This window comes from Loxodonta africana, chromosome 5 (genome assembly GCF_030014295.1).
Source record: "Loxodonta africana isolate mLoxAfr1 chromosome 5, mLoxAfr1.hap2, whole genome shotgun sequence".
Classification (NCBI taxonomy): Eukaryota; Metazoa; Chordata; class Mammalia; order Proboscidea; family Elephantidae; genus Loxodonta; species Loxodonta africana.
The window spans coordinates 78,385,904-78,400,119 of record NC_087346.1 but is presented as its reverse complement, the minus strand read 5'-3'; the positions used below and the strand labels follow the sequence as shown (position 1 = coordinate 78,400,119).

The 14,216-nt window shown below is 44.3% G+C and overlaps 1 protein-coding gene across 2 annotated transcripts in view; it reads right to left on the bottom strand.

Moving 5' to 3' along the window:
- The window catches only part of NUP54 (nucleoporin 54), a 39,503-nt gene extending 36,528 nt beyond the window's left edge, over nucleotides 1-2,975 (bottom strand). Inside the window, exon 1 of one of the 2 annotated variants that reach the window (XM_003414143.4) lies at nucleotides 2,847-2,975. In XM_003414143.4, the coding sequence (XP_003414191.1) occupies nucleotides 2,847-2,913 (67 nt within the window). In that variant the 5' untranslated portion in view covers nucleotides 2,914-2,975. Of the gene's footprint in view, nucleotides 1-1,138; nucleotides 1,344-2,846 lie in introns of those variants that run through there. The other variant, XM_064285687.1, reaches the window with a different exon arrangement.
- Nucleotides 2,976-14,216: the final 11,241 nt, after the last annotated feature.

Genomic DNA, 14,216 nt, shown 5'->3' with positions numbered 1-14,216 from the left:
AGTCGGCAGTTGAAATCCACCAGCCACTCTTTGGAAACCCTACAGGACAGTTCTACTCTGCCCTATAGGGTCTCTATGAGTCGAAATCAACTCAACGGCAATGGGTTTGGTTTTTGGTTAACTTGAATTGCATTTATTTCTGGTATGCAGGACAAAGATGTATCAATACAGTAACATAAATCTCTTTGATAGTAGATCATATAATTCTGATGTGTAAAATTAATCAAAAGTAAACTGCATGTTGTATGCTGCAGTTGTCAGTTGCTGTCGAGTCAATTCCAACTCATAGCAACCCCATGTGTGCAGGGTACAACTGTTCCATAGGGTTTCCAAGGCTGCGGCCTTTTGGAAGCAGATTGCCAGGACTTACTTCTGAGGTGCCTCTGTGTGGGTTTGAACTGCTAACCTTTCTGCTAACAGTCCAGTGCTTAACCATTCATGCCACCCAGGAACACCTATATTGTATGCAAGCATAGCCAAACACTCTCTTTACTTGTAGGTTCTACTGCAGTACAGCAAACTGTAAATATTTTAATAAAAATCACCTAAAGTACTAAACACTGTTCTTAGTCTTTTTCATTACTCCTCACACCCATTTAATAACTACGATATACTCTGAATTGGCTCCACAAAAAAAACTAGTCAATATCTTATCATGCTCCACAATACCAAGAATATTAGTAACAGTGACTCTGCAATGATACAAAATAAAAAAAGCAAACAAGAATTTCTATCAGCCCTTTGCTGAAGGCTACGTTAACTAACATAAATGTAGTTAAAACAGTTACATTATCAGAACTCAAAACTTAACAGTGATAACACTAAATAAACAATGAAATCAAACAAATACAAACACGTTTATTATTGCTGAATTATGAGCTGGGTGGCTTTATTTGGAAACAAAATAATGTGTTACCCAGTGCCAATTTTAAGCAAACAAAGAAAAGTAAACATACCAAGACAATAACATGTAATGATGTCAAATATATCTTAGATAATGGATTCTTTTATCTTTAGAATTTTCAAATATTCTTCAAACTGTTTTCAGATGCTAAGGTGATATTTACAGTGCAGTAATAAGTAAATGTTCAAAATACCAGACTTCCCAAATAAGTTTTAGGGAATAAATAATGCTTACCAGATGCATATAATTGGCACGGGCCTAAGCGGCATAATGTAACAGATACAGACACTAAATTCATATACGAGCAGCTGAAAAAGAAGATTTTTCTATAGGGTCATTTTATGTAAAGTACACATAAGCCTATTCTAAATTTATATATATATATCCATTACAGTCAGTGTTTTGCAAAATTTTTAACTAGCTTCGAATAATTCATTTAAATACCAAAATCTTCAAAACTATGACAGAATGCAAAAATGTCTATCCTACCTTTTAGAAATCGATGCTGACAATAAAGAAAATTGCTCTCTCAGGTCATTTCCCAAAAAACCAGTAAAGAATTGGGGTTCTTTCTACAATTGTGTATTTTATAGAAATCATGTACCCTAATCTGCTGAGTTGACCAAAGAAATACATTATTTACCAGTTAAAAAACAAGAGAGTTACTGCTGTTCGTATAAGACTTGTTTCTCTTGGGAAACACAAGGACGATCAAATAAAATCTCAATGAAAGATGTAGGGAAAATGAAAAATGAGTGCAGGAGTCCAAGAACCCCAAGAAAATGGGCCTGACCAGTGAGGTTACATTTTTGGAAGGGAAAGCTAATAATCTGGAAGATATATTCTATTCAAAATAATATCCCATTCCAAAGTCTTATCATTTGGAAGCTGTATTTTGTTCAATTAAATGCAAATTTAGCAAGGGAACATTATGATTTGCAAGACTTCCGAGAACCACATCTTTTAGGACAGTCAAAACCTGAAACGAATGTTTTTAATTCAACATTGGGAAATGAATCTCCTTTCCTTATTAGACAACTCACTATTCTTTCTCACACTCTAGGAATCCCGAAATATTATTCTTGGACTCCGGCTTCCAACACTCATTACACATACGGCCCGCAGTATCTACCTGCACTCGCCAGACTGTTACCAAAATTGAACGGAGTTGCCGAGGTTGTGGAAACACCGAAATTCCCAATATTAAAGTTCACTGCAGGATTAGCAGTTAATCCGAAACCCCCAAAATTAAACCCACTGGCGGTGGAGTTGGCAGTCTCAAGCCCACCAAATCCTGATAGGCGTGTAGGCAAAGAAACAAAAAATTAAATTAAAAAAGGGGGAGAGGAGAGAAAAAGAAAAGAAAGCAAGATAAGGATTAGAAGAATCAGCAAGAAGTTTTACAGACAAACCTGACTTTCTCCAAACAAGAAAGCAGAATAGGTAGGAACAGGTGAAAGGAGGAGCCAGTAACCAGGGTCCACGGGGCCAGGAGGAAGGGTCCCGCCCCTGCAGGGCGCGGACGGAGCGAGCTGCGGGGCAGCGCCTTGGTCTCCCCAGGCCCAATCCTCCCGCCAGGCGCCTGGGCTGAGGCGGGAGGAGAAGGCGTGCCCCGGGCAAGGGGGGAAGCGAGCCCCTCGAGTGTCCGCGAGGCCGTTTCCCCGGCGGCGGGAAACCAACCCCGGGAAGACAGGGCCCGGCGGGGCCCACGCGTGGCACGCGAGCTCTGGGTTGAGCCTCTGGCCCCCGAGCCCTCCTCTGGAGCCTTCCTGGCCCGCTCCGCCGCCGCCGCCGCCGCCCGCCCTCTTCCGATGTCCATAAAGTCTCCGCGCCGGCGGGAGATCCCAGAGTCTCCAGGCCGGGGACCGGCGGACTTAGAGAGCACAGGAAGGCCCAGAGGCCGACCCTTCTCCCGGACGGAAGGTCTGGGAGGATCACTCACCCGAGGGGGCCGCGGGGGCTGCAGCGGTGCCAGACGTGCCCGAGGGAGCCCCAAAGTTGAAGGCCATGTCGCGGAAGCAGTGGACCAAGGCGCCGCTCCTGGGACGCTCCGTGCGCTTGGCTTTTCCGTCCGGCAGGGAAACTGCGGCCCCGATAACCCAGTTCCGCTTCCTTTTTGGCCCAGCCTAAACCTAAAACCAAACTCGCTGCCCTTGAGTCAGTTCCGACACATAGTGACGCTAGAGGACAGAGTAGAGCTGCCCCACAGGGTTTCCAAGGAGCACCTGGTGGATTCAAACTGAGGACCTTTTGGTTAGTAGCTGTGGCTCTTAACCACTACACCACCAGCGTAGAAGGTGGGAACGTGCCAAGGACCTGCGTAGAGGGTGAAGAGGAAACTCCGTGAGTCCAGCTTGCTTCCTGAGCGTTTTGTGTCATTGCGGGGCGCGGGTAGTCACAACAAAGGTAATACGCTAGGAAGCTTGAGAGGGAATGCTGCCTGAGAGCCCTTCAGATGTGCCTTAAGGACTTATCTTGGAAAGGTGTGCAGGGCCTGAAGTCATTATTGTAGAGGTAGGCAGTAGACACCTTGAATATACATGCCTTGGTGTTATCGTTGAAGATGTAGCCTTTTCGGAGAGCAGTCCTAGGAGGACCCAGGTTGGGGTTTAGGAGGTCCCCCCAACCCCGAGAAATGCTATTTGAACCCAGTCCTGAAAAATGAGTGGGCGAAGTAGAAGTAGGAAAGAGGTGACATGTAGGAAGAACAAAAGATAACAGTAATATTAACTGTAGGGTAATGCTATTCAGCTATATGCATCCCCTCCCTAATGGAGTCAGCTTTGCTCTTCCCTGAAGCATGCTGGGGATGAATTCGGGATGGACCTGGACTAAGGTAAAAGGCCAGGAGTGGCATGACTGGGCCAGCAGCCAAGGCCGAAGAATGCCTTAGCAACAAGAAGGAAAACATCTGGGCCTGGACGCTAAGTCCCTGGGAGCACTGACTGCGCAAGGACGTGGTAGAAAACGATGAGACTTTGTCCCAGCTGGAATGGTATATAAGCTTGGGTCCCTTGCTAGGTGGTTGCAGAAAATATTCCATACAGCCGCCACTGGAGAGAGCAGCTGCTTGCCTGTGTGAGTAAGTTTCCCTGAACATATGAATCTGGAAAGGGCTATGTGTCAGTTCTTCAGATTATCTGCCAGGATGCACAGTGAGGGTCTTTCCTTGCTGGGGCCATCCCCCGACATTAACAAACACTTATCTTGTGTTTCCTATGTGCCAGACACTCTTCTAATCATTTTACATCTTTTTAGTTTACTCCTCAATTACCCTGTGAAGTAAATTACTATTATCACCCCCATTTTATGGAAGAGGAAACAGCCACAAAGGGACACGCTGAATCCAGTCCGTGATGTTAATCAACAAGCTGTACCATGAGCACTGAACAGTGAAGGGTATATAACCTGCCCCTGTGAATGCTAGTAAATTTCTATTAGTCCTTAAACTAATGCAAGCCAGATTTGGTCTTCCCCACATGACCAGAAGGACCAGCTGTGACCACATAACTTCAGTAGAGGATGCAGCAACATGAGGAAAATCATCGCCTGGACCCTATTCTGAAGCCAGAGGTCCGACAAGAGTCACATCACCTGTTTCATGGCCACCTTCTAGAATTTTCCCTCTCTAGTACACCCGTGCAGCTACCATCTTGCTGCCCAAATCACATATAAGCCCTGCTTCTCCGTAGCTTGGGGAGCTGGATCTAAGGAACTTCCTCTTGGCACCTTGCTCTGCACATTGCAATAAAGTTACTTTCTCAAAGACCAGTGTCCAGATAATTCGCAAGTCTGAGCACAGCAGACAAGGCCCACCTTCTAGGGTTCAGAAATGGGGAGAATGTCCCCCAGATGAGACAATGAGCTTTCTAAATGCTAAAATCCGTGCCTTCAAATTTTACTTGCGGTAACATTTAATCCTGCTAATAACCCCATAAGGAAGCTCTGTTATTAACCACATTTTGCAGGTAAAATGAGAGGACCGAGGTTTAGAGTTGCTTAGTGAAAGGAGGTGGAACCAACAGAATGCTATAGACAGAAGCACCATGCATCCCTCTGCAGCAAAGACCTGAAAAACTAAGTAAAGCAGATACAAATGTCAATCTTGGAGCCCCTAAGTACAAAATGAAGGAATAAAGAACTCGATCAAGCACCATATGGAATAAAAAACTGAGAGAGAACAGAATAGCAAGAGCTACGGAGTGGAGGTCCCATACCAGCTAATGTGGCGTGATTGACCATCTTGGGATATAGCTGCCAAAGGACTCTGACAGGAGTATGGGAAAGTAACTCCATGGAGCTCCCAGCAGGAGACAGAGCACCCAATAACCAGGGATACACGCTTTCCCACTCTCCATCCTTCCCAGTGTGGCATTCAGTGCTTTCCATCGGGCCATGGTTTCTCGGCAGGAGAGACACTAGCACAGTGCTGCTGGGGTCCGTCCTGCCCCCACCAGCCGGCCCCTTCAGTGCCATTTTTTTTGTTGTTCATTTGTTTGTTTTTTGGTTTGTATTTTTGTTTTTTTATTTTGGGGGGGGCTTTTTTGTTATTTATTTGTTTTTAATATTGTTTGTGGGGGCTTTTTTTTTAATTGCTTTTCTCTCTCCCTTCCTTCCTTTCCTTTCTCCTGCCCAGCTAGCCCTGTGTGCCATCCCCTCCCCTTCTTGATGGGCTGTGGTTTGTCTGCTTTTTTTTTTTTTTTTTTCCTTTTCTTTTCTTCTGTTTCTTCTCTCCCTCCTTTCCTTCCTATCTTTTTTTCCCACCCACCCAGTCCTGGGCACCACCCAAGCCTCTTCTGGAGGGGCCGTGCTACACAGCTCAGTTGGAGAGTAACTGTGCATGGCCTCCCCAAGTCTGCGCTGCTGTCACCAACTGGCTCCCTAAGCAGAATTTTATTTATCGTTTTGTTTGTTTTCTTTTTCTTTTTTGTTATTCTTTCTTCTCTCTCCCTTCCCTTCTTTTCTCCCATCCACCCAGCCCTGTGCACTACCTTCAACTTCTTGGTGGGCTGTGCTGTACCACTTGGTTGGAGAGCCTCTGGCACACAGCATTCCCGCATCTGTGCTGCTCCAACAGGCCAGCTCCCTCAGCATCATATTTTTTATTTTTCTTTATCTTTCCTCTTCTCCTTTTCCTCCTCCCTCCAACCTAGGCCCTGCGTTGCCTATGTCCCTTCCTGAAAGGCCGTGCCATGCCACCTGGCAAGAGAGAGATCAGCTTGCAGCCACCCCAATTCCGCCCCATCCCCAATGGCCAGTGCCCCCACCACCACATTTTTTGGTTGCTGTTGTTTTTATTATTTATTTATTTTATTTGTTTGCTGGTTTCTTATCTTTCTTTCCCCTCTTTCCTTTTTCCACCCACCTAGCCCCATGCGCCACCCACACCTCTTCTTAACAGGCCAAGCCACACTGCTTGGCTAGAGAGCCACCAGTACATGGCCTCACCAGGTCAGCCTCACCCCCGCCCACCGAATCCTACTGAACTGCCATTTAATTTTTTTTAACTTAATTTTTTCGCTTGTTTTTTATCTTTGTTTCTCTCTCTTCTTTCTCTTCTTTTACCCACCCACTTAGCTCTGCACATCACATCCTCTCCTTTCCCTCCTGCCTATTTGCACTGTGTGCTGAATGCCATGCCCCTGAGCAGTAATGACTCAATCTCCCAGACCCTGCCCTGCACTGCTGTCATGTCCCCCCAAAAATATATGTCAGCTTGGTTAGTCCATGATTCCCAGTATTGTGTGGTTGTCCTCCATTTTGTGATTGTAATTTTATGTTAGAGGATTAGGGTGGGATTGTAATACTACCACCCTTACTCAGGTCACCTCCCTGATCCAATGTAATGGGAGTTTCCCTGGGGTGTGGCCTGCACTAGCTTTTATCTCTCAAGAGATAAAAGGAAAGGGAAGCAAGCAGAGAGTTGAGGACCTCATACCACCAAGAAAGCAGTACTAGGAGCAGAGTGTATCCTTTGGACCTGGGGTCCCTGCACCTGAGAACCTCCTCAGCCAGGGCAAGATTGATGACAAGGAATCTTCCTCCAGAGCCGACAGAGAGAGAAAGCCTTCCCCTGAAGCTGACACCCTGAATTTGCACTTGTAACCTACTAGACTGTGAGAGAATAAATTTTGCTTTGTTAAAACCATTCACTTGTGGTATTTTTGTTATAGCAGCACTAGATAACTAAGACAGCTGCCCTCCAACCTCTTCCCGTCACCCCCAGTTCATGCTGCAAACTACCCATCCCCGCCCCTCCACCTGGCTGGACATGCCCTGCTGCACCATAGCTGAATGACTGGCCCTACCCACCTGGATAAGGTGATGAGAAGTATTGTGCCCACAGGCAAGCAAGCAACAAAACACACCCAGCCCGCCAGCACAGACATAACCAAATAAAACAAAAATTCAGGACAAAACATTCAAATCTACAATCAATAAATGAAGAAAATAATTCCTGAATGTCTCAGAGACAGCAGAAAATATCAAAACACATAAAAAAGGAGAGGAAGGCTCCAGAAAGCGACCAAAATAAAACGCCAGATGACCTCATACTAGAAGAAAAGGCACTGGAACTACCTAATAGGGAATTCAGAACCCTAATATTCAGGGTTCTCCAACAGATGAAGGAAAGTGCAGACAAAAATAAGAAAAAAATGGAAAAGACAGACAAAATCATGGAAAAGACAGACAAAACAATGAAAGGAATGAGGAAGATAATACAGGAACAAAACGTCAAAATCAACAACTAGAAATCATACAAAAACAGCAATTAGAAATCCAAAAGATAAACAATGAGATTTCAGAAATGGACAGTGCAATAGAAGGTTTTAGGAGAAAATTTGAAGCAGTAGAAGACAGGATCAGCAAAATTGACAAATCCTTGGATAACTTTGAGGAAAAATCAGAGAAAAGAACAAAGAAAAATGAAGAAACCCTGAGAATGATGTGAGATAAAATCAAAAGCAAAAATTTGCATGTGATCAGAGTTCCAGAACAGGGGGAGAAAACGGAAAACACAGAGAGGATCATTGAAGAATTGCTGGCAGAAAACTTCCATAATATCATGAAAGATGAAAAGCTGACTATCTCAGTCATCTAGTGCTACCATAACAGAAATACCACAAGTGGATGGCTTTAACAAAGAGAAATTTATTTCCTCGCAGTAAAGTATACCAAAAGTCCAAATTCAAGGTGTCGGCTTCAGGGGAAGACTTTCTCTCCCTGTTGGCTCTGGAGGAAGGTCCTTGTCCTTAATCTTCTCACGGTTGAGGAGCTTCTCAGGTGCAGGGACCTTGGGTCCAAAGGACGTGCTTTGCTCCTAGTGCTGCTTTCTTGGTGGTATGAGGTCTCCAACTCTCTGCTTGCTTCCCTTCTTTTTTATCTCTTAAGAGAGAAAAGTTGGTGCAGGCCATACCACAGGGAAACTCCCTTTACATTGGATCAGGGATGTGACCTGGGTAAGGGTGTTGTTATAATCCCACCCTAATCCTCTAACAAAAAATTACAATCACAAAAAAAGAGGACAACCACAGAATACTGGGAATCATCGCCTAACCAAGTTGATGCACACATTTTTTGGGGGGACATAATTCAATCCATGACATCCCTTTAATCATTATATAATGCCCTTCTTTGTCTTTTATGGTGGATTTTGTTTTAAAATCTATTTTATCTGAGGTTAGTATTGCCACTCCTGCTCTTTTTTGGTAGCTGTTTGCTTGATATATTTTTTTCCATCCTTTGATTTTTAATAAATTTTTGTCTTTGTTTCTCAGGTCTATCACTTGTAGACAGCATATTAATGGATCCTGTCCCCCCCTCCATTGTATCGCTCTCTGTCTCTTTATGGGTGCCATTTACATTCAGTGTGAATATTATAGGTGTGAGTTTATTGCTGTCATTTTGTAGTGCTTTTTTGGGGATGCTGACATTTTGTTCCTCTTACTCTTCTGTGAATTCTTTTTGTTAGTGTATTTTTTTATTTCTTTTTTTTCATAGATTTTGTGTTTACTGAGACTTTATGTTTTTCTTCTTTATTTTGATGAGTAGGTTTGTTCACTTTCTTTGAGGTTACCTTGAAATTTACCCCTTGCTTCCTAAGTTTAAACCAGTCTTTGATGACTTGATAATTCCTTGACTTCCTCTCCATTTGAAAGTTCTATACCTACACTGTTTATTCCCTCTTTTGTTGTTCTGACATTGTTCATATAGAGATTGACCTCTCTGGTTCCCTGTTATAAATTTTTTAGCTTTATTTTATCCTTGAGAGTTCATTATCTAGGTTGGTATGTGATCTAGATGTGATCTTATGTACTAGATTCAGGTTGTTGTCTGATGATGTTGGTTCTCTAATCAAAGGACTCCCTTTAATAATTCTTCTAAGTTTGGCCTGATTTTTATGTATTTCCTTAATTTCTGTTTATCTGGAAATATCCTAATTTTGCCATCATATTTGAGTAAGAGTTTTGCAGGATATATTATTCTTTGTTGACCACTTTTTTCTTTCAAGACTTTATGTATGTCATTCCATTGGTTTCATGCCTGCATGGTTTCTGCTGAGTGATCAGAGCTTTGTCTTATTGTTTCCCCTTTGCATGTGATTTTTCATTTTTCTTGAGCTGCTCTCAGTATTCTTTCTTTGTCTTTGGATTTAGCAAGCATGATTATGATATGTCTTGGTGTTTTTCTTTTGGGGTCTATCTTATATGGGGTTCATTGAGCTTCTTGGGTAGTCAGTGTCTTAGTCATCTAGTACTGCTATACCACAAGTGAATGGCTTTAACAAAGAGAAATTTATTCTCTCACAGTCTAGTAGGTTACAAGTCCAAATTTAGGGCATCAGCTCCAGGGGAAGGCTTTCTCTCTCCATTGGCTCTGGAGGAAGGTCCTTGTCCTCAATCTTCCCCTGGTCAAAGAGCTTCTCAGGAACAGGGACCCTGTGTCCAAAGGATGTGTACTGCTCCTGGTGCTGCTTTCTTGGTGGTAAGAGGTCCCCAACTCTCTGCTTGTTTCCCTTTCCTTTTATCTCTTGAGATATAAAAGGTGGTGCAGGCCACACCCCAGGGAAGTGCCCTTTACCTTGGATCAGGGAGGTGACCTGAGGAAGGGTGGTTTTACAATCCCACTCTAATCCTCTCAACATAAAATTACAATCACAGAATGGAGGATAACCATACTGGGAATCATGGCCTAACCGAGTTGACACATATTTTGGGGGGGGGGGGACACAATTCAATCCATGACAAGGGACAATCCACCATGAAAAAAAAAAAAACCAGAATAAATATCTACACACCCAATGAATGACAGGGCTCCAAAATACATAAAACAAACTCTAACATCACTGAGAAGAGAAATTGATAGTTCCACAATAATAATGGGAAACTTCAACACACAACTCTTGGTAAAGGACAGAACATCTAAAAAGAAACTCAACAAAGACACAGAAGATCTAAAGGCCACAATCAATCAACTTGACCTCATAAACATATATAGAATGTTCGCTCCACCCAACAGCAGCAAAGTACTCCTTCTTTTCCAACGCACATGGGATGTTCTCCAGAATAGACCACATCTTAGGCCACAAAGCAACCCTCAACAAAATCCAAAATAATGAGATAATACAAAGTATCTTCTCTGATTGTGGCACCATAAAAGTAGAAATTAATAACAAGAAGAGCAAGAAAAAAAAAATCAAATACGTGGAAACTGCATAAGGCCCTGCTTAGAGTTGTTTAGCAGCTTGTTGCAGGTCACCTTGCTGGTAAGTTCTAGAGTCTGGGTTTGAACTCAGGCTTCTACCGCTCCAGAGCCCCATTTTTTTTTTTAAAGCATTATATTCTCTTGCAGACTATTGTAAGGATTTTGGACCATTTCCTGAGGGCAATGGAAGGCCTTTAAGGGATTTTAGGCAGGAGAGTAAAAAGATCAGAATACCCTTCCTCTGGCTGCCATGAGAGTGGATTGAAAGAACCAGCATGTCTAGGAGAAGTGACAGCTTTTAGGATTCTGTTGCAGTTGTATAGGTGAGAGATGAAAATGACTTGGATTATAATTCTGGCATTGGGATAAGGAGACCAAATCTGAGAAATATTTAAGAAAAAGAATACGTAGGACTTGCTAGTAGTTTGGAAAGGAGCCCCACTGTTGCAGTGGTTAAGCACTTGGCTGCTAACCGAAAGGTTGACAATTCAAGCCCACCAGCCACTCTCCAGGAGAAAGATGTGACAGTCTGCTTCTGTAAAGATTCACAGCCTTGGAAACCCTATGGGGCAGTTCTGCTCTGTGCTATAGGATTGCTATGAGTCAGAATCAACTTGACAGCAATGGTTTTTTGTTTTTGGTAGTAGTCTGGACTTGAGTTAATGACTCAAGGCCAACTCCCTGGCTACTGGCTTGAGCATATGGGTAAATGGTAGTGCCACTGTCTGACCCCTGTGTGCCCCTAGTCACCACACTGGCTTCTTTCAACATTCATCACAAGTGTATTATTTGTTACTGTCTAGTCTTCCCTCACAAGAATGTAAATTCATAAGAGCAGGAACCACGTACCTCTTGTTCTGTGTCCAGCACAGTGCGTGGTGTGTAATGTTGTTGTAAGCTGTCGTGGAGTTAGCCCCCGATTCATGACAACCTTGTGCACAACAGAATGAAACACCACTGCCTGGCTGCACCGCCTCCATGATGGCTTACGGATCAGACCGTTGTGATCCACAGGGTTCTCACCGGCTGATTTTTGGAAGTAGATTGTCAGGTTTCTCTTCCTATTTCATGTTAGTTTGGAAGCTCCACTGAAACCTGTTCAGCATCATAGCAACACAGTCCACCACTGACAGATGGGTGGTGGCTGCCCATGAGGTGCATGGGCCAGGAGTTGAACACAGGTCTCCTGCATGGGACTTCTACCACAGAACCACCATTTCCCATTAAATACTGAATGAAGGGCCTTCAGCGCAGCTTGGACTTCCTCCTTCAATACCATCAGTTCTTGATCATATGCTACCTCCTGAAACGGTTGAACATCAACCAGTTCTTTTTGGTATAGTGACTCTGTGTATTCTTTCCATTTTCTTTTGATGCTTCCTGTGTCATTCAATATTTTGCCCATAGAATCCTTCATTATTGCAACTCAAGGCTTGAATTTTTTCTTCAGTTATTTCAGCTTGGGAAATGCTGAGTGTTCCTCCCTTTTGGTTTCCTAACTCCAAGTCTTTGCGTATTTCATTATAATACTTTGTTTTCTGAAAGCGAAGAGGAATTGAAGCACTCGCTGATGAAGCTCAAAGACTACACCCTTCAGTATAGATTACACCTCAATGTAAAGAAAACAAAAATTCTCACAACTGGACCAATAAGCGACATGGTGATAAATGGAAAAAATATTGAAGTTGTCAAGGATTTCATTTTACTTGGATCTACAATCAATGTCTAGGAAAGCAGCAGTCAAGAAATCAAACAAGAGGGGTGGTCCAAGTTGGGTTGGCGGTGTAGTCAGACATCTCATAACATTCCTCTTACAACAAAGACCTGAGAAAACAAGTGAATCAGATATAGATGACAACTTTGGAACCCTGAGCATCAAAGGCAAGGTTGAGGAATCAGACCAAGTGCCAAGTGGAAGGAGAGACTACAAAACACCAGGCACAGAGAATTATGGATCGCTGGCACACTGCCAGCTAAATCTGCACAGACTGGCCATATTGAGACGAAGCAAGCAGTGTCCCCAGCCAAAGCCCCCATCACCTGGTGCATCCAAGCAGGAGTGACTCTGCCCCCACATCCAGAGCCAGACAGGGGTGCTCACCACTGTGCAAAAGTTAAGTCCATTCACTTTGCTCTTGTGCCCCTCTCAGCCTTCCATGTGAGAACCCTGCAGACCTGCATACATTCCACCCTCATCCTCCCCACCCCCACATGCAATTGTGGTCCGTGGCACCCACCACTGCCCCACCACCTGAGCTGGAGTTCCCAGATTGGCAGCGCCTGCCCTTTTGCTCAGCCATTCATGTAGAGGACCTGAGGATGGGCAGCACCCACCTCTCTGCCTAGCCACTGGTGCTGGGGACCCATGGAACGGTAGTGCTTGCTTTTCCATCTAGCCAACTGAACCACGAGGCCATGGACAGGCAGTACCCCCTCTTCTGCCCACACATCCACGCCCAAGGCTCACGGAGCAGTGGTGCCCACTCATACATCCAGCCAACTGCATCGGGGGCCTGAGGACCAGCAGCACTCGCTCCTATGCCCAGCCACTCGAACCAGGGGCCCATGGACCAGCAGCACCCACTGCTGCACCCAGCTACTGGAGCTGGGAGCCTGAGAACCAGAGGAGCCCACTCCTACACCCAGCCATCTGCGCCGGGGGCCTGCAGACCAACAGCATTTCCTACTCCCTCCAGGCTTCTGACCCAGGAGCTGGAGGACCAGTTGCACACCCTCCCCCATGTTGCACTCTGGTGTACAGGGACATGCCCTCCTAGTGAGTATTGGTGGACTGGTGGCATCCCCCCGCTTCACTCCCTGCTTCTGCCCACTCGGACCACCCTCCCACAGCTTTGCCCACCTGGGACCGTGGTTGAGCGTTTCTGTACCACCCAACGGGTGGCCAATGACCCAGTCACCATTGCCCTGACCACCTGGCAACCAGCAGTATGCACACACAACACCCAACCCCGCAACCAGTGAAAACACTCCCTGCACCCACACTCACATGACCAGCCAGGCACACACATGTTAGCTACATCTTGACTCACCCTGCAAGACTAGTGAACAGAGACCTACACTCACACACTCAGCCAGAAATAGGTGGTGAGAGCTCCAGTGCAGCTAAACTAGCAACCAGAGTGGCATGCATGCCCTGCCTACTTGGATATATCAAAACAAAATGAAACAAAACATCAAGACACAGCAAACAAACATACAATAAATAAATATAGTAACACCATAATGCCTCAGAGATAAGTGATGATATCAAATCACATAAAGAAGCAGAACAAGATGGCTTCAGCAAGTAACCAAAATTAAGAACCAGAAAATCTTCTAGAAGAAGGAATGGTAATTACACTGCCTGATAAGGAATTGAAAAGATTGATATATAGGATTTTCAAAGAGATCAAGGAAAACATACACAAAACCAGGGAAGACACAGACAAAGCAAAAGAAGGATTCAGGAAAAAAAATACAAGAACAAAATGACAAAGTAAATAGTTAGAAAATATACAAAAACAGCAACTAGAATTCCAAAAGATTAACAACAAAATTTCAGAAATAGTCAACTCAATAGAAGGACATAGAGCAGAACTGAAACAAT